The sequence below is a fragment of the Rhincodon typus genome, chromosome 27 (assembly GCF_021869965.1).
Source record: "Rhincodon typus isolate 14 chromosome 27, sRhiTyp1.1, whole genome shotgun sequence".
Classification (NCBI taxonomy): Eukaryota; Metazoa; Chordata; class Chondrichthyes; order Orectolobiformes; family Rhincodontidae; genus Rhincodon; species Rhincodon typus.
Window position 1 is genome coordinate 30,215,116 of NC_063358.1, and position 19,812 is coordinate 30,234,927.

Sequence of the window (19,812 nt, forward strand, 5' to 3'; positions counted from 1 at the left end):
GGCCTGCTGTGTTCATCCAGCTCGGCACCTTGTTATCTCACATTTCTAGCTTTATTCAAATTGAGCTATACCATCTCAGGCAGCACAACAGGCTTCCAACATACTACATCAAGTGAAAATTAAAACTTGTATAATGTTGTTTATTCTAGCCAAAGTAATAATAAAAGATTATAATACCTGTTACTGAGCTCTCAGGCTCTCTTAGGAAGCTGGCAAGTTTGCAGCACTTCCTATAAAACTGGTCTGGAAGTGTATACATGGAATATTCTCAATGAATGAAGGGAGGAAATGGCTATTTTGATAAAACATGTGTTCTCTCTTAATTGTAGTTGTAGAGGAAGAGACCACTGGTCTCCCTCAAAACTTCAATAATTGTGATAGTAGGACCTGCCGACGCTGGAGTCTGAGAAAACAAGGTGTGGAGCTGGATGAACACAGCAGGCCAGGCAGCATCAGAGGAGCAGGAAAGCTGATGTTTCGGGTCTGGACACTTCTTCAGAAACGGGGGAGGGGAAGGGGGCTCTGAAATAAATAGAGAGAAGGGGAAGCGATAATAGAAGGTGGATAGTGGAGCAGATAGGTGGAGAGAAGACGGACAGGTCAAGGAGGCGGGGATGAAGCCAGTACAGGTGAGTGTAGGTAGGGAGTTGGGATGGGGATTAGTCAGTGAGGTGGGAGGCACGGATAGGTGGGAGAAAAGACGGACAGGTCAAGGAGGCAGGGACAAGAGGGGGTGCTGGTCTTGGGATGAGGTTGGGGGTGGGGAGATTTTGAAGCTTGTAAAGTCCACATTGAGACCATTGGCGGTTGTAGGGTTCCCAGGTGGAATATGAGGTGGTGTTCCTCTAGTTTTTGGGTGGCATCGTTGTGGCACTGGAGGAGGCCCAGGATGGACATGTCATCCAAGGAGTTGGAGGGGGAATTGAAGTAGTTCACGACTGGGAGGTATTGTCGTTTGTCACGAACCGAGCGTAGGTGTTCCACAAAGCAGTCTCCAAGCCTCCGCTTGGTTTCCCCGATGTAGAGGAGGCCACACCGGGAACAGCGGATACAGTATACCACATTAGCGGATGTGCAGGTGAACATCTGTTTAATGTGGAAGGTTTTCTTGGGGCCTGGGATGGAGGTGAAGGGGGACATGTAGGAGCAGGTGTAGCACCTCCTGCGGTTGCAGGGAACGGTGCCGGGGATGGTGGGGCTAGTGGGGAGTGTGGAGCAGACTGGGGAGTCATGGAGAGAGAGATTCAGGACACAAGGTAGCTTCACCGGTTCAGCATTAGGTGCATACTCTAAAGGCTTAATTTTGAATCCCAGATGGAAATCTGTAATCTGAAGATGTGCGATCAAAAATGTTTATGATATAATTGACTGGACATAGAATCTTATGATATAGTTAACTGTATGTGTACATTGTATATATCTTTTTTTTAAGCAAAGAAAACTTTGTAAATAAAAAAAAACACAGCTATAGTGGCAACACTGTTGTATTTGTAAGGAACCAGCTGTTTGGATGGATATGCAGAATCTGCAACACTAAAGAAAGGTCACATGACCCAGTTTGTGGTTGAAAAATGTATGTCAGATCTGGACTTGGAATCTGAGGTAACTTGCCTTAGGTGCAATATCTGTTGCCCTCTCTCTTTCACTGTAACTCCACTCAAAATTTGAGAATTGGAAACCCACTGGAAGTTGCGAGTTCCTAAGGGAGATTTGAAATCTACATCCCCTACTCCAGAAAAGTGACTTCACCCAGCCAGAACTGATCCAAGAAGACACCCCAGTGCAAAAAAAGTGATTTTGGCTATCCATCAGCATATAGGACAATTTGTGAATGATCATTTCTTTCAGAATTTAACTGTTACTTGAACATGGGTGATTTTAAGATGAGTGTTAGATATTTTTGATCCCAAGGATTAGACACGGGTGTATTGTCTTCATATACACATAAACACGAACGCGATATTTTTTTCAAAAAGGGTAGTTGTTTTTATTTACACAGTGTAAACTCTTTGTTAACTATCTTTAGATTGCTGAAGTGCGTTTTACTTGCATTAACTCATACTTTGTTAATTGTAATGAATCGGCTGACCTATTTTCTGATACTGAGCAGTGTAAAATTGGCAATATCAACTTTTTAAATTCAAATGTTGCTGTGTCCAATCAAAGAGTAGGGCAAGGAAGGGAATAGGTTCACTCTCCGAACTGGATCTTAACGACTGATATGAAATTACATGAATACTCATGTTTTTGACGCACAGGGTTTGTACAACCCACAAGAACATAATGATGATGGACAGGAATTTGTTGAAGTATCATGGGTCTCATCAGCAATGTCAGTGAGAGACCCATACTGTCTCTTCCAGGGAAGACCCACACAATCTAATACCAATCAGATACTGGTGAGGCCATTGGTGAATCTTCACTTGGAATTGAAACTGGATGTTTCATCCAGTGACAGCTGCTGGCAAATCAGAGATTAGTAGTTCATGTACTTGACAGCGCATGTAGAACGCTACAGCTGCTGTAAATAAAACATTCACTGACGTACCAGGAGTATGACCAGTGATTTTTGGAAGTGGAGAGATTGTTTCCTGGAGTTTGGAGAAGGTCATGGTGATGGAAAACAGGGGTAGAAACAGGGTGGCTCCCAGTAGATCTCCTGCCAATGTCCAGACCCTCAAAAGACACCAATTGCTTTTGACTGAGGGATCTCCAATCGGCAGCATGAAAACCCAAGTTCAATTCCATGGTAGGTAAGAAGGCTTTGGGTTGAAAGGATTTAGGTATGCTACCACCTCAACTAATTAACTGTCCTTCCCAACTTCAGCCTCTCATTTCAAGGAACAAAAGATTTTGCCTATGAATTCACCAGGTTTAGTGAAGGCCAAAGGTTGCAAAAGTCCATTTTCAATGGTTCTGAACAACCTCCCTCCTAAATGAATTATCACATTGTAGTTGATTCGACCATTAACATGGACTCCATACAAAAAAAGCGATTAGAATATCCTCTTGAAGCAGAATAGAAAGATTTTAAACCAAGCTTCTGTGTACCCTATAAAACATCCCATGCCACTATATTAAAAGAGAACAAGTAAGTTCTTCCCAGTGTCAAACCAATACTTGTCTGTCAATCAATATTAAACGATATATCTGGTCACGACTTCATTCCTTTTTGTAGGATCCTGCAGCATTCAAATTGTCTATTGTGTGTCCTATAGTATATTATTGACCATGTTTCACAATTACTTAATGGACTCTGAAGTGTTTAGGGAATGAAGTTGTTAGAGGCTATACATAAATGCAAGATTTTCTTTTAGTCCTTTGAGAAATCAAGTAAAAGCAAATCATAACATTTAGAATCCTTCTTAAAAAGTGAAAACTTTGAGCTTTGAGGCAGGGGAGCAATTTAAAACAAAATTTTCAAAATCAACAAATAAACAAATGAATAACATGGATTAAAAATGTTTATTGTAAATGTCACTTGGGATATTCTTGTAATATTTCTATGAAGAAAAGATTTTTGGTTGCACTTACATTGTAACCTACATTCGGCAGTGATCATGAAACGGCTGAAGGTACTCATTGTCAGTGTCAGAGGAACCAAGGTAGTCAATTATTGTGTAGCCAATTCATGACCCTTTCTCAGCCGATATCAGTATTCTGCCTACAGACTTGGAGCAGCACCTGTTTGGGCATTCAGTGCCCTTGGAGAATGTGGCAAAGACAACTTCTGCATTAAGACATCCCATGCCATAACAAAGCCCCTACTTACTCTTTCTGAAACTGATTGACTGGCCCCAGAAAGCTGCCCAATTTTCCCCTGAAGAGGAATCATCCCAGACTCGAAATATTAACTTTACTTCTTTACATCGTTGCTGCCGAAGCACCTACGTTTCTCTAGTGTTCTCTGTGTTTGTTTCAGATTTCCAGCAGCAACAGTGTCTGGCTTTAATGCCCAATTTAACTGCACTGCTCTTTATCATGAGCTTCCTGCAATGCCAGCAGCTTCACTGCTGCCAGGATTGATGGGCCTTCAGCCATCAGATTGACTAAAAGCTCCTGGAGGTGGAATCCTTATTCTAAAAACCTTGGGAATCCCAATGATAGTCAGGCAAGTACCTGAATGGAATTTAACTCTAAAGGAGGTACTTGAAAATTGTTACAGCAGATTTGCCACCAGCTGGCTGACCAGGGTTTGAGGCCACTCACACAGTTACTAAACTCAGCCCATTATTTCAATTAAGAGAACATAATTATTGAAGTAGGAGTGTTGTTGGTATAATCACTTACGCCCTTTCTACCATCAATAAATTTATCCAATAAGATGCCATCTCTCCTCTGCAGTTAGTCATTCCTGGGATGTGGGTGTCGCTGGCCAGGTCAGTATTTATTCCCCATCCCTAATTGCCCAGAGGGCAGTTAGGAGTCAATCACATTGCTGTGGGTCCGGAGTCACATGTAGGCCAGACCAGGTAAGGATGGCATACTTCTTTCTCTCAAGGACATTAATGAACCCAGATGGGGTTTTAGGATAATCAACAGTCGCTATTGGGCTAGTTTTAATTTTAATTGAATTAAAATTTCACCATCTGCCATGGTGGGATAGCAGTCCATGTCCTCAGAACATTAGCCTGGGTTCTGGATGACTAGTCCAGTGACATTTCCATTATACCACTACATCACTTATCTTCCTGATGCTGCTTAAATGAAGACTGAAATGGTATGTTCCATGGTTTAAAAGGGAAGATACACTGTTACCCTTTCAAGTTTGAAGCAGAGAACAGGTGAAAATGTGGGATCAACTGTGCGGTCAAGACACTCAGATTGACTCACTCATACAGTGAGAGCAACGCTTTCTACTTGACAGAAGTACCATTCACGGTAGAAGGCAGTGCATCATTGTAAAAATGTTTTTAAAAGTCTACTTCTGGTGAGAGATCACAGTAGGCAGAAAAACATCACTGAATGTTCCTTTAATAGAACTGTGGGCAATGTACTTTCTGATAAACAGACTACTAATTACTATTGGTGATGTTAGTAGGCCAATAGTGAACAAATCTAATGCCCACTATTTGAAATGAGGCATAAAACTGTCTAAAATAAAAAAAACTCATTGTACCAAGCTAAACATTCAATTATTTGTACCTCCAAGTCATTTCTTGCCTCAATGCCCTGCAGGGTGTTGGTTTATACAATAACAGAACTATGTTTTTTAAGATTTCCTAGCATGTTCCACACAAAGCACAAATGTTTGACTCTTACCTTTGCCATGTGATGTTTCCACCGTCCATGTGCAGTTCAATGAGTTTCGATAAAAATCAGGAAACCCAGGAGACAGGATGGTTCCACTTGATCCACGGATGTAACCTCCACACAGAGCTAAAAATCAAGGAAGTTGGATTCATAGCATTCAATAATCACTAACCTAGAAGCTTTATAAATATTCTGCATTGCTGACAATGTTAAAATAATGAATATACAGTACATTACTGCATTTCAACAGTAATCTCAAATGTACCAAGCCAAGATTTTATCAAAACTTCATTAGCATGCAAATCAACACTTCTCATGAAAGGCTTTTCCACAAAGTCAAAGCACATATTGGAGCTAATTTATTGCCATTTTGATATAAATTCATAATAGTAGCAAAATTACAAAATAATCAAACCTGAATTTGGCACTGTACATTTCACCAAAATCTTCATATTTTGATACCACAAGCACATTAATGTCCATTTGAGTCACAGAGGTTTACAGCATGGAAACAGGCCCTTCGGCCCAACTTGTCCATGCCACCCAGTTTTCACAAATAATCCAGTTCCATTTGCCTGTGTTTGGTCCCTATTCCTCCATACCTATTTGATCCATGTACCTGTCCAAATGTTTCTTAAATGATAAAATTGTCCTCACTTCCATCACTATCTCTGGCAGCCCATTCCAGACAATCAACATTCTCTCGATGTGAAAAAATTGTCCCTCTGGACTCTTTTGTACCTTTCACCTTTCATCTTAACCTATGCCCTTAGTTTAAGATTCTCCTATTATGGGAAAAAGCTGTTGGTTATCTATCTTATCTCTGCCTCTCATGATTTTATAGATCTCTATAAGGTCACTCCTCAGTCTCCTATGCTCCAGGGAACAAAGTCCCAGCCTATTCAACCTCTCCTTATCACTCAAACTTTCCAGTCTAGGCAGCACCCTACGAAATCTTTTCTGCACTCTTTCCAATTTAATAATATCTTTTGTATAGTAGGCCGACCAGAACTGCATGCAGTACTCCAAATGCGGCCTTACCAACACCTTATACAACTGCAACAAGACACCCCAACCCCTATACTCAATGCTCTGACTGATGAAAGCAAGCATGCCAAAAGACTTCTTCACCACCCTGTCTACCTGTGATTCCACTTCCAAGGAACTATGAACCTTTACCCCCAGTTCTCTTTGTTCTGTAACACTCCCCAGGGTCATACCATTGACTGTGTAAGTCCTGCCCTGGTTTGACCTATCAAAATGCATCGCCTTGCATTTATCTAAACTAAACTCCAGTTGATCAAGATCTCACTGCGTTCCCAGATAATCTTCTTCACTGTCCGCTAGACTACCAATCTTGGCGTCATCTGCAAACTTACTAACCAATCCTCCTAAATCTCATCTAAATCATTTATATAAATGACGGATAACAGTGGACCCAGCAACGATCCTGCGGCACACCACTAGTTACAGGTCTCCAGTTTGATAAACAATCCTCTACCACTACTCTCTGTCTTCAACCTTCACGCCAATTTTGATTCCAATTGGCTAACTCCCACTGGATCCTATGAGATTTAACCTTACTCAACAACCCACCATGCGCCTTGTCAAACGCCTTGCTAAGGTCCATCTAGACAACATCTACCACATTGCCCTCATCTACTTTCTTTGTCACTCTTTCAAAACACTCAGTCAAATTCATGAGACACAATTTCCCACACACAAAACCATGTTGACTATCTCAAATGTGTGTTTGTCTCTCCAAAAGCTTGTAGATCCTGTCTCTTAGAATCCCCTCTAAAAACTTACCCACCATGAACATTAGACTCGGCATTCTGTAGTTCCCAGGCATTTCCCTGCAGCCTTTCTTAAATAACGGCACAAAATTAACCAATGTCCCTGGCTGTCAATGATACAAATATCTCCTCAAAGGGCCCCACAATTTCCTCCCTAGCCTCCCACAAACTCCTGGAATACACTTCATCTAGTCCCGGGGATCTATTCACCTTAATGCATTTTAAGACTTCCAGCACCTCCTCTTCTGTAACGTGGACTCTCTTCAAGACATCACTATTTATTTCCCCAAGTTCCCTAGTATCCATGCCTTCTTCGATGGTAAATACTGACGAGAAATATTAATTTAGGATCTGACCCATCTCTTGTGGCTCTGCACATAGATGACCTTGTTAATCTTTGAGACTATTCTTTCCCTAGTTACTCTTTTGCCCTTAATGTACTTGTAGAATCTCTTTGGATTTTACTCTACCTTATCTGCCAAAGCCATCTTGTGTCCCCTTTTAGCCCTCCTGATTACAGTCTTAAGTGTACCCCAAAACCCTCTATACTCCTCCAGGAATTCATTTGACCGCAGATGTCTAAACATGTCATACGCCTCCTCCCTTTTCTTGACAAGGGCCTCAATAACTCTCGCCATCCAGGGTCTCTGACTCCTGCCAGCCTTATCCTCCACTCTAACAGGAACATGCTGGCCCTGAACCCTCATTAACTCACTTTTGAAAGCCTCCCACATACCAGGCATCCCTTTGCCTTCAAACAGCCTTCTCCAATCAACTTCTGAAAGTTCTTGTCTAAGACCATCAAAATCGGCCTTGCCTCAACTGATGGGCCAGACCTATTCTTTTCCATAGCCATTTTAAAACTAATGGAATTATGTTCACTGGTCCCAAAGTGCTCCCCCACAAACACTTCCGTCACTTTGCTGTGCTTTATTTCCTCAGAGCAGTTCAAATTTTGCCCCTTCTCTGTACACTGCATAAGAAATTCTTCCTGAATACACTATATAAATTTCTTTCCATCCAAATCCATAACACAATGGCAGCCCCAGTTGATGTGAGAAAAGTTAAAATTCCTGACTATTCATTCTTTATTTCTGTACCTTGATTTATGATTTAAAAGGCGATTATCAAAAAAATGTGTATTTGTCAATGAAAGAACTACCAAAAATACTCAACGCCCTCATTGATCAGTAATTTACGGAGTGCTGATGTCATGTAAATTGAACCAAATTTCAAGATAATGATTTTCAGTGCATCTCCTGCCACTGCACTGAAATAGGAAGTCAGAATCACTGATGTCAGCATGGTCCATCTAGATTAGGAAGCCTGCTAGAGTCTCAGAGTAAGATCACCCAAATTTAAAGTTCTGTAGAAACATTTGAAATAAAAAATAAACATTTTATTGCTGCTTTGTTAAAATATCTTTGCATTGCTCAATATTTTGGATTCTACCTACTGCATCATTGGCAGTGGCACCACAGGCATTGCAATTGCATGTGTATTGAGTGTGCCCCCTGCAGTCATCATGGCAGCAAATGCATTTTACCATAATGCTGAAATCAACCTCACTGAGTTCCTTCCTGCCTATCATAGCAACTGTCTGGCCAAAAGTAGAATGGGATGCAATGCTATGTCCCTGCTCACGTCAGTGCTATAAACAACTGCTCACAGCTGTTCTCAAGAACAATGGAGAATATCCCACAAATTTCACTTCCCATCAGTAGAAAGGTTCACATTTCTGCTTAATAAGTTAAAGACTGTGAACTCATACAACATTGTTGTAACCCTGCTTCTTATCACTTCAAGGGATTTTTATGAAATGCATCAAAATTCAAATTTCCTGGCAGCCACATTTTTTCCGCTAGTCCCAATGCCAGCTAATTAGGTGCTTCATAAAATTAGTGGCAAGAGGAACCTGTCCAGTCTATACCTAACTGCACATGTGGTGTCAACATAACCATTCCATCAACTTCACAGGTGATGAAATTAGGTGACAAGTAATCACCTTCTCAACTAATTTTGCTTCCCTCTTTCCCTAAGACTCAGAAGTAGCAAATACAGCCTTTCATTGAAGTGATCTACTCCAGCAGCATATCTATGACAATTGGAAGAATACCTTCACAACTAGGCAAAGCACGACTCCATTGGTAGTTAGGTTCACAGACAAGAGCCTCATCATCACTTAGGGTGTAGCCTGGATCACAACTAAAGGTCACAGAAGATCCGACATACAAAAGATTTCCATTGCGTTGACCATTTACAGGAATTCCAGGGTCCAAGCAAGAATCAGATTGTAGTTTCACAGCTGAAAATGTAATCAATGAACCAGAATTAAAACCAAATTAACAAGAAATGGCCATTGCCTAATTAATTTGAATTTACCAGTAATTAAACTGTTCAGGCAATTGCATAGTTTGGGTCAGACACAAATCTAGTTGTGAACAAAATGCCAGCATTTCATTATAGTCTCAGTTGATAATGGCCAAAGCAGGGTCTTACTAGCTCCAAGGAGTTTTATCCATTCTCTTTGATGAAGGAATATTTTAGTTGAAAATAATTCAATACCAGCAGAATATCATAAATTAATGCTTTAGATTTTGTAATGTTGGCCAGATGGAAATCATCAGCTTACAGAACTATCTTTTGTTCTATTCACACTCATGAAAATTATAATCTTTACCCATTATGTTTGAATTTAGTAAAAATGTTTCATGTGACCAAATTTGAAGTGCACACTGTCATAGTTTTTGAAATAGATACCAGACAATCTGGCTTTTAAATTTGATTCAATTAACAAGATAGCATAAACTGTGAATATACAAGAAACAGCAGCGAAATAATCAACATTAATGGCACATCAACATTTAATAGTGATTGTTTTTTGTTACAGTATTTTAAGCTATTCAAAACTGTCCTTCAGCATGTACCAAGATCGTGTTTAATTGCAGAGCAATGTTAGGAGAGATTACATTACTGTTGTAAGCTAAAACAGTACTGTTTCTTTGAAATGCAGTACTGGTGAATAAAACTGATAGCGAAAACTGAGATAGTAGGAACTGCAGACGCTGGAGAATCTGAGATAACAAGGTGTAGAGCTGGATGAACACAGCAGGCCAAGCAGCATCATAGGAGCAGGAAGGCTGATGTTTCAGGCCGAGACCCTTCATCAGAAATGGGTGAGGGGAAGGGGGTTCTGAAATAAATAGGGAGGGAGGGGGAGGCGGATAGAAGATGGATATTACGAGAGAGTTGCAGTGGGAGAGAGGTCCCCTGAGGTTTGTCCGGAGGGAGGAGGGTAGCTTCTTCAGGCTCGGCATCCTTAGAAGAGGCCTGCTGTGTTCATCCAGCTCTACACCTTGTTATCTCAGATTCTCCAGCATCTGCAGTTCATACTATCTCATTACAATTTTAACCCCACTGCGAAGCCTCTTCTAAGGATGCCTAGCCTGAAGAAGTTACCCTCCTCCCTCCGGATAAACCTCAGGGGAAATCTCTCCCACTGCAACTCTCTCGTAATATCCATTTTCTATCCACCTCCTCCTCTCTCCCTATTTATTTCAGAACCCCCTTCCCCTCCCCCATTTCTGATGAAGGGTCTAGACCTGAAACGTTCGCTTTCCTGCTCCTATGATGCTGCTTGGCTTGCTGTGTTCATCCAGCTCTACACCTTGTTATATCAGTGAAAACTGAGATTTCATTATATCAAAATACCTGTACAGCTATAGGGAAAGTGTTAACTAATTTGGCTGTGAATTGGTAAGATGAAAATGAAATCTGCTCGTCTGGAGTTTGTTCCATAAACTTCTGCATTCAAGAAAGAATATTAGATTCTAGTTTATCAAAATCCTTACTTGATAGGAGAATTTTTTAAAAAATGAAAACAATCACTCTCTCACTTTACTCCAGGCAATATTGTGTAGTCATTGCCTGTTTCACACATTTTAATTTTGTTTTTTAATTAAATAATGTTGTTCATTTCATCCTTTATAATTTTGACATTCATGAGAGGTGAACAGAATGATATGGCTAGTGGCACTATGATATTCGGGAATTATGAAATCTGGCACTGCACATTATTATTGTTTTTGCAGGCAGTTCAACTAAAGGACAAACACAAGTTACTCAGCACTGGCCAAACACATATCCCTTGTCACACAGAGTACAAGATGACACCGACATCAAGTATTAAAGGTGATAGCTGCAGAGAGAACAAGTCAGGGAAGTTTCTGCATGTCTCATGTAGCATTTGAACTGTAAAGACTGGCAGACACTGAACAGGGCAGATTAGTGGAAGCACACATTTAAGAAACGATTTTAAGACAGAATGAGGACATTCTGTACTCTGCTCATGCCGCTGCACTGCAAGAGCAACACTGCAAGTATAACTCCCCCACACCGTTCCATACAGCCCATTGAATTTCTTTCTCTCTCAGCTGCATTTCCAATTCCCTTTTGAAAACCCCACTTAAATCTGTCTTCACCACATTCAAGCAATGCTTTACAGATCGTTATCACTCAATGCATATAAAAAGAGTCTCCTCACATTGCCTTTTTACCTGCCATTACTTTAAATTGGTTACCTCTGGTTCTCAAGCCCATTACCAAGTTGGATGATAGGGGAATTCCCCCTACCTACTCTGTCCAGATCCTTCATGGTTTGTAACACCTTTACCAAATCTCCTTTCAATCTCAGCTTCTCCAATCTATCCTCTTAATTGAACTGTTTCATCCCTATTGTAAATCATTTCTATACCTTCTTTAAAATGTTCACATTATAATAAAAGCATCGACAGAGTGACTATGAGTTCAGAGCAATGTTGTGATACAGGAATGGAGGGTCCCGATGCTTGCTAATCGATAGTTGTTAATCACAGAGATACCTCTGAATAGAACAGCACAATTTACATTGAAACTGCAAAACAAAAAATTAAAGCTTGTAAACCCACCCAATGAAATACAACTTGGGGCTATTTTAAACACCCAAAAACCAATCACGCACTTAACTAAGCATTTCACATCCAGAAGTGGATGGTGCATAAGCTCTGTCAAACATTGTATTCTGGATGTTAGCCCCTGAAAATGTCCCACTCAGGGAGCTTTCAGAAAGGACGCTAGAGACATGAATTCCCATTTCTTCATGCTCATTTAGATGCAGGACATTTGCAATTTTGTGTCATATGAAAAATTTTGCCCGGTACACCAAAGTCTAAGTCAATAATATAGATTGGTGAAAGTCCTGGCCTTAGTACAGGCCCCTGGGGAAACTATCATATACCTTTCTCCAGTCAGGAAAAAAACAACCATCTGCAGCTACTTTTTGCTTGCTATTACTGAATCGACTTCATATGCATGCTGTCACTGTCACTTTTATTCCGTGGACTTCAACTTTGTTACTATGAATGTATGTGACCTTGTTTTCTAAAATTCTGCAAAAGCACTTTGCAACAACATGGGGCCTGGCAGGATACAATAATGTAATGCAAGCAGCTCCCTTATCCTTCAGCAAATGTGAATACTTTTGTATTATGGTTCCCTTATGATTTTACGTAGGCAGAGTAATAGTGATTTAAAAACTGTCTTCAGCTAATCATACATGAATATTTCTTTCAAATACAAAAAGAGATTGCTGGGAAATCTCAGCATGTCTGGCAGCATCTGTGGAGAGAAATCAGAGTTAATGTTTCAGATTAATGCTTCAGAACTTATGCTGCCAGGCCTGCTGAGGTTTTCCAGTGATCTCTGTTTTTGTTTCTGAATTCCAGAATCTGCGGTTCTTTTGGATTTTATGAGTATTTCTTTCTCAAGAGAGTAGTCAAGAAGTGAAATTGATTTATCTATCCTTCCAGTGACTTGGTTAACTCATTTTGATTGGGTTGTAGCCTGTGGACATTAACCAATTCGCTATGAAGCAAACTCTGACCAATGGTAGCTCTCTTTGAAGTGCCAGTGAAGAAAAGTCTACAGAAAGAGAGAACAGCTACATTTATACCTATACGGCTTATCTTGCTCACAGAATATAAATGGATAGTTATTGTTTTACAGTAACACCTGCATCAGAAATAGTTTCATTTGGTGAAGACCATTGGTGAAGTTGAGTTCTATGACCATGTAATTTGGTACAGGTTATATTCCATATAATACCACAGTAGCAACCAAGAGGTCATCAATCTAAATATCTCCAATCTAGAGATTGGAAAATACCTATTTTATTTGGGAAACTTGACAAAAGAATTGGAGATAAATGGGCCCAAAAGTTGCTCAATTGTTGTGAAAATCTAATTGGGTCACCAATGTCCTTCAGGTAACAGAGTCCACCATCCCTGCTGAGCTGGGTGGGACTGCATGTAACACCAAAATTATGTTGAGCTTTGTTGTCCTTTTAAGCTCTAAAAACAAGAGCAAGCAGAAACTAATATCACCTTTTCAGCGTATCAGCATTTCCCACATCATCAGCTGAAATAACAAAAGAAAAATGTTTCTATATATGTAATTAGATTTAAGAGTCTAGGGACCTCTTGTTTTGCCTACATAGTTGACATTTCATTGCCTGTCCATCTATATATCTTCCATGCTCATTTTTCCATTGTTGTGCCATTGACTTCCATTATATCAGTTCACTCTTAAGAGCAAAGTACCATAATGGATCAACATTGTCTTCTGCAAGGTCACCAACCAAGAAACTTTCCCAAATATAATAAATCAAGAACTCTCGATGCTGGAGTTCTGAAACAAATAAAAATAAAAATTTCTAGAGAGATCCAGCAGGTCTGGAAGCATCTGTGAAGAAAAGAAAAGAGTTTTGAGTCTAGTGACCCTTCTCTAGAATTGTTCTGGACTGAAACATTAATTCTATTTCCTCTTCACAGATGCCACCAGACCTGCTGGAGTTTCTCCAATAATCTCTCCCACTCATACCGTAGTAAGTAAAGTCACTGTAGTCTCAGAGCACAAAGGGGCTGCTTTCCGAGTACTCGAGAGAAATAAAAATATCATACAAAATATATTGTGGTTTTATAGTGGTATCTGCCCAAGGTTGACCATTTATGGAAATTAAACTAATTTGTCAGGGTAACTGAACCGGAAAGTTATACTAAGGAAGACTACTCATGTGTGAAGAATATTGGAAGAAACAAATAATACCAAAGTAGGAAATGTTAAGGTATCAGGTGGGTTCAGGGGAAGAGAGAAAGTAATAAAGTCTAAATTAGGGTTTTGGTGCATATGTGCAAATGTGCAGAGAGTGGTAAATAAAATTGGCTGCAATGCAGACAGCCCTGTAGAAATATTATGTCATGGAAATAACAAGAACCCAGCTCAAAGAAAGGCAAGACAGGACATTAAACAATCCTGGATATGGGTGCTAAGCAAAGACAGGGAAGGAAGGAAATGAGGAGGGGCAGTAAGCTTGACCAAGGAGAACACTGCAGTGCAGCAGAAGTAGGATGTCCAGGGGAATTAAGAACAGAACTGATTTGTCTCGAGCTAAAGTACTGAAAGGTACAATCATATTAATCAATTAAATCTTGGCATGCCAATTAGTAGAAAAGCCAGAGGTACAAGCTAAGAAGGAATTTATTGGGAAGTGCAAAAATTAGGGAAAATGTTATAATGGAGTCTTTAATTATCTGAATATAGATTAGTATAATAGCAGAGTGGCAGGTCTTGTAACACAATGGATATTGCCCCAGTCTCCAAGCCAGGAGTTCTGGATCCAAGTCCCAGTCCTGGAATTGATGGCCATGGAAAGTCCATCCTTACATAGCCAAACAGCTTGAGTATCAATTTGTAAATTCTTCCAACACATGCCAATAGCAGGTGGCAACAGTAGGAGAGATTCCTTGTCACCAAAGTGATGGAAAGAAATTGGGGCCTTGATCACCATTACATATGGCTCCAGGCTACAACATGCATCTAAGGTTACAACCTGGGGAAGAGGGAATGTAATAAAGTCTAAATCAGGGTTATAGTGCCTGAATGTAAAAATGCAGAATGTGGTAAATAAGATTGGTTGCAAATTCAGACAGGCCTGTGAAAATCTAATGTTGTGGCAATAACAGAAATCTAGCTCAGAGAAGGGCAGGACTGGATATTGAATATTCCTGAATATGAGGTATTTACCAAAGATAGGGCAGGAACTTTGACATTTTGGTGGGTCAGTTAGCTGAATGGTTAGTGTGGATCAGATGGGTACCAACAACAGGGTGTTTGATCCATCTTCTCACTGAGGTAGATGCAGGACCTGCCTTCTTGCCCTAACCATGGTTGACGTAGCAGTACCATAGAGCATATCTTCCTTCAGGCTGAGATCTGAAAATGTAGTAACAATGTAAAGGTCAGAGAAGGGCAAGAATTCTGTTGTGTGTGTTTGGGAAACTTTTCTTTGGCAATGTGCTTCCAGTGTAACAAGGAAGACAACATTACTGGACTTTGTTCTTGGGAAGAAACGGGGAGGAGAGGAAGTGGATCATCTCTCAGTAGGCTAACAATTAGGGGACAGTAATCATTGTATTGCAAGGTTTGGTTGGCTATGGTAAAGAACGAAGGACAAACCAGAGTAAGATAAATAGAGCAAAGAAAGCCAACTTCAATGGTTTAAGAATGGACCTAACCCAGATAAAGTGGAACCAAAGATCAGCAGGCAAAACTGCAACTGAGCAATGGTCTAGAGTCTAGAGTCAAGATAGAGGAAGGTATCCCCTTCCCACAAAAGGAGAAGAGAAAGCAAGCAAACCTAGGGCTTTCTGAATAATGAAAGAAATTAAGACAAAGCAGAACAAAGTGTATTGATGACAGAAATCAGCTGTATGTTGAGAAACAGGTCAAAAGTAAAACATTCAATAATAAATAAGTAAATACTAGAAGCAAAGAGAACATATTAGTGGACACTGGAAGTTAACATAAAAGTAAACACAGAAGTCTTCTATATATGTAGAAAAAGTTAAAATAAACTGTTCAGATTAAGAATGGGCCAATCATAGATTAAAAGGAGGAATTACCCATGGGGCAAGGGTATGACTGGAGTATGAAGTGAACAGTGCACCTGTCTTTACAAAGTAGAAGACGTTGTCCAGATCCTGGTGACAGAGGAAAAAATTCAGACACTTAAAGGCTTTAAAATTGATGAGGTTGTGTTATTGGATAAGCAGTCTGTACTAGAGTTAATAAGACAACACAGCCAGAGGGCTTAGACTTAAGTCTCAGGACTGGTGCCAGTAGACTGGAGAAATGCTATACCTTTGTTCAAAAAATTGTATAATGATAAGATAGCAATAACAGGTGATCAATTTCACTTCAATGATGAGGAAACTAATTCTGGACAAAATTAATCACTGTTGCAAACATGGTTAATTAAGGAATGTTGGCACAAATTTATTAAGTGCATATTATGTGACGTTGAAAAGCTAGCACAACAATTTGAGTGCACAAGAAATACACCATATGGCCTCATTGGCTTTATGAACAGGGGCACAGAGTTCAAAAGTAAGGAAGTTATGTTAAACCTGTATGAAATCCTGGGTCAACACAAAATTTTGGAAAAATGTGAAGATATTAGGGAAAATGCAGAAACAATTCACAAAAGAAATTCCACCAATGAAAAACTTTAGCTATGTGGAAAAATTTGAGAAGTTGTGGCTGTTCTCCTTGGAGAGTGGAGGTTGAGAGAATAATGAAGGATCTATGCAGAGTATATTTGGGAAACATTTCCCATTGGTGGAAGGAGGGCACAAATTTAAGAAAATTGGCAGAAGAACCAATTGAGACGTGAGGAAGAACCTTTTTTGTCCAATGAGTGGTTAGGATCTGGAATTCCTCGCCTGAATGTCTGGCCAAGATAGGTTTGGCTGAGGCTTTCAAAAGGGAATTGGATGATAATGTGAAAAGAGAAAGGAAATATGGCAAGACCCTGGGGAGAAAAGCAGGATATCGGCAGAAGACGAATTGCTCCTTCAGCAAGCCAACATAGATGTTTTTATTTTGTAACCATTCTATAATTCTTTAAGGGGTGGCATGGTGGCTCAGTGGTTAGCACTGCTGCCTCACAATGCCAGGCACCTGGGTTCAATTCCACCCTCAGGCAACTGTCTGTGCGCAGTTTGCACATTCTCCCCATGTCTGCATGGGTTAGCTCTGGGTGCTCTGGTTTCCTTCCACTGTCCAAAGATGTACAGGTTAGGTGGATTGGCCACGCTAAATTGCCCATTGTGTCCAGGGATGTGCAGGCTAGGTAGGTTAACCATGGGAAATGCAGGGTTACAGGGACAGAGGAGGGGGATGAGTTTAGATGGAATGCTCTTCAGGGGACTGGTATGGACTCAATGAGCCAAAAGGCCTACTTCCACACTGGAGGTATTATGTGATTCTATGAATTCCATTCTTGATCAAAACATGTTCACACAGCAAATTTAAAGTGTTGATTGATAATTTAGGTCTATTAGGACTACCCCTTTGATGACCAATCATTATTGAAGAAAATTGAAGAGATTTTGAGAGGTATAATGAAACCACCAGCTCGGATTTGAAGCTGTGTGTTGAAATTCGAAGCAACTTACTTTCAAACCGAATTTGGAACCCAACATCTGAGTGGCTTTTGTCAGTAGAGAACAGGAGATAAAGATAGTTGCTGGTACTGATCAGAAACTGAGGCACTTGAGTACCATGATAGAGACCTATCAGTGGTGAGGAGTAGGATTTCCCATCTCGGACTTCCAAGGTATCGTAATTTACTTCCGTTTTAAACCTGAAAAGAGGTGAGATAGCAATTATTATTAGTAGGTTAGTACTAGAACTTAGTACAAACAAAACTTCCAGTATAGATATCCCAATAACCATTTTTCTTAACTATTTGTACCGTTTTTCTACAAAGAGCCAGTACATGAACAAAACTAATGATTTTAAAGACATTTCACAGCTGTATGAAGCTATATTTGACTACACATCCACAATTATAAAGGTAAAGTCACCAAAATCTTACCAGACCACAGGGCTGCTCTCTCATTAGATAGAGTTGACTGGTGATGGTTTAACCTGAAGGTCACTGCTCCTCAGATTGGGGAAGAGATTTGAGAATGATAGTTCTTCATGGTGATCTCAGCCAATATAGGAATTGAATCCATACTTTAGCATCACTCTACATCACAAACTAATCAACTATGGGTTAATTAACTGAGCTAACCAATGAGGGAAGCACACGTGCATAATGTTTAATAGATATTTATTATCTCTGTCTTCTGGTTTTCATTAAATCAGTGACCTTGAGGTTGTTTTAGACTCTTCAGAAAATGTGGAGTCATTGCTCACCTTTCCTTGGCTGATACTGCAGAGGAACAGGTCTACTTGAGGAGATTTTGTCAATGTTCAAAGTTCTAGAGACTCTCTACTAGATGGTGGATAAGGTTGCTCCTGGCAATGAATAATTATCTTTATAAGGTCAGAAAGTACTCTTTTTTACCCAGCTATGGTGAGAAACTCAGAATATGAGGCAGCAGTCTTCTCCTAATAATCTTTCACAGCTGAGCTAGCGCAGAATACTGATGTATTCCTCAAATATCATTTCACTGTCTAAACAGTGTGTATCAAGAAGTAAAAATTGTATACCATCCAGCCAGCAGAAGATGCCAGTGAGGTCAAGGACATATTCTTTGTGCAGTGAGTGAGTGGCCAATCAAATGGTGTTCTCAACTTCACTTTCATCCTTATTGAGCACACTACAACAGCAAGAAAGACAATACACTTCACCACATGCAATCAGTGCTGAGAGCATTAAGATCGTGGATGTTTTTCTTTCCCAGAATATCTGACATGATGTAGTTAAGACAACTCTCTTTTGGCCACGTTCCAACATACACTGTCATGTCCTGGTGAGGAGTATGCTTTCCCATTCAATCAAAATTTTATAGTGCCATATTATGTGGATTGCATATATAATATAAAGTTATGTTTATATGAATATCTAATATAATTTAGCTGGAATGAAAGTGAATGCATTTTTTGCTGTTTAACATCTTAGTGAATTGTTGGTTGTGGGAATAGGAGATAGGAAACTTCCATAATTTAGTATAAGCTTAAGAAATGCTGCTTTTTCAAGAATAGTCTTATTTCTATTGATTTATGTTTGTTTCAACTCTGAGAAGTCTTGGATGGTATTTATTTTGTGAAGTGCATGCACTTCCCTGTTAGAAAGGGTTGATGATACACAGCAGAGAGCTGAAGCCTCACATTTAAAATTACAAATGAACAGTAATCCAGTAAAATAAAAACAGCTGGCCAGACATAGTAGCAGGTGGCAAAAAAAAAATCAAAGTGAATGGGACAGCCAGTAAAGTTGATATTTATTGCAAGTCAAGAAAAAGAAAGATAGGGTTTGCATAATATCAAGACTGGGGTCTGGATGTTGTTGATAGAAGAGACATGGAAATCAAGTCATTTTAAACTAATAAATGTTGATTGGCTAGGAACACTATTGACAAGTTTAATAAATTTGTAGGTGAGCGCATTGCATGAAGATTCAACTTCCACCAAACCAGTTTATTATAGTATATGCAAACAGAAAATGGTCACAAGAGGCTCAAGAGGGTGCTATACCACCTCCCACCCCCCCAACCCAACCCAACCCAACCAAACCCCACCAACCCCACTGCCAACTCTTTAATGGATAGGGGTCACAATGTTCAAAATTCAAACTTGTGTATTTTCCTTGTTTTCCACTTTGGTCTGAGGCTGAGGAGACATTTCCTATAATGAGATAGCAGGAACTGCAGATGCT

General features: G+C 39.9%; 1 protein-coding gene across 1 annotated transcript in view; it reads right to left on the bottom strand.

Moving 5' to 3' along the window:
- Nucleotides 1-19,812, bottom strand: part of csmd2 (CUB and Sushi multiple domains 2) — a 613,472-nt gene that overhangs the window by 409,344 nt on the left and 184,316 nt on the right. Inside the window, exons 11-13 of the mRNA XM_048612954.1 lie at nt 17,600-17,851; nt 9,166-9,354; nt 5,263-5,379 (exon numbers count right to left, since the gene is read on the bottom strand). Of these exons, the coding sequence (XP_048468911.1) occupies nt 5,263-5,379; nt 9,166-9,354; nt 17,600-17,851 (558 nt within the window). The remainder of the gene's footprint in view (nt 1-5,262; nt 5,380-9,165; nt 9,355-17,599; nt 17,852-19,812) is intronic.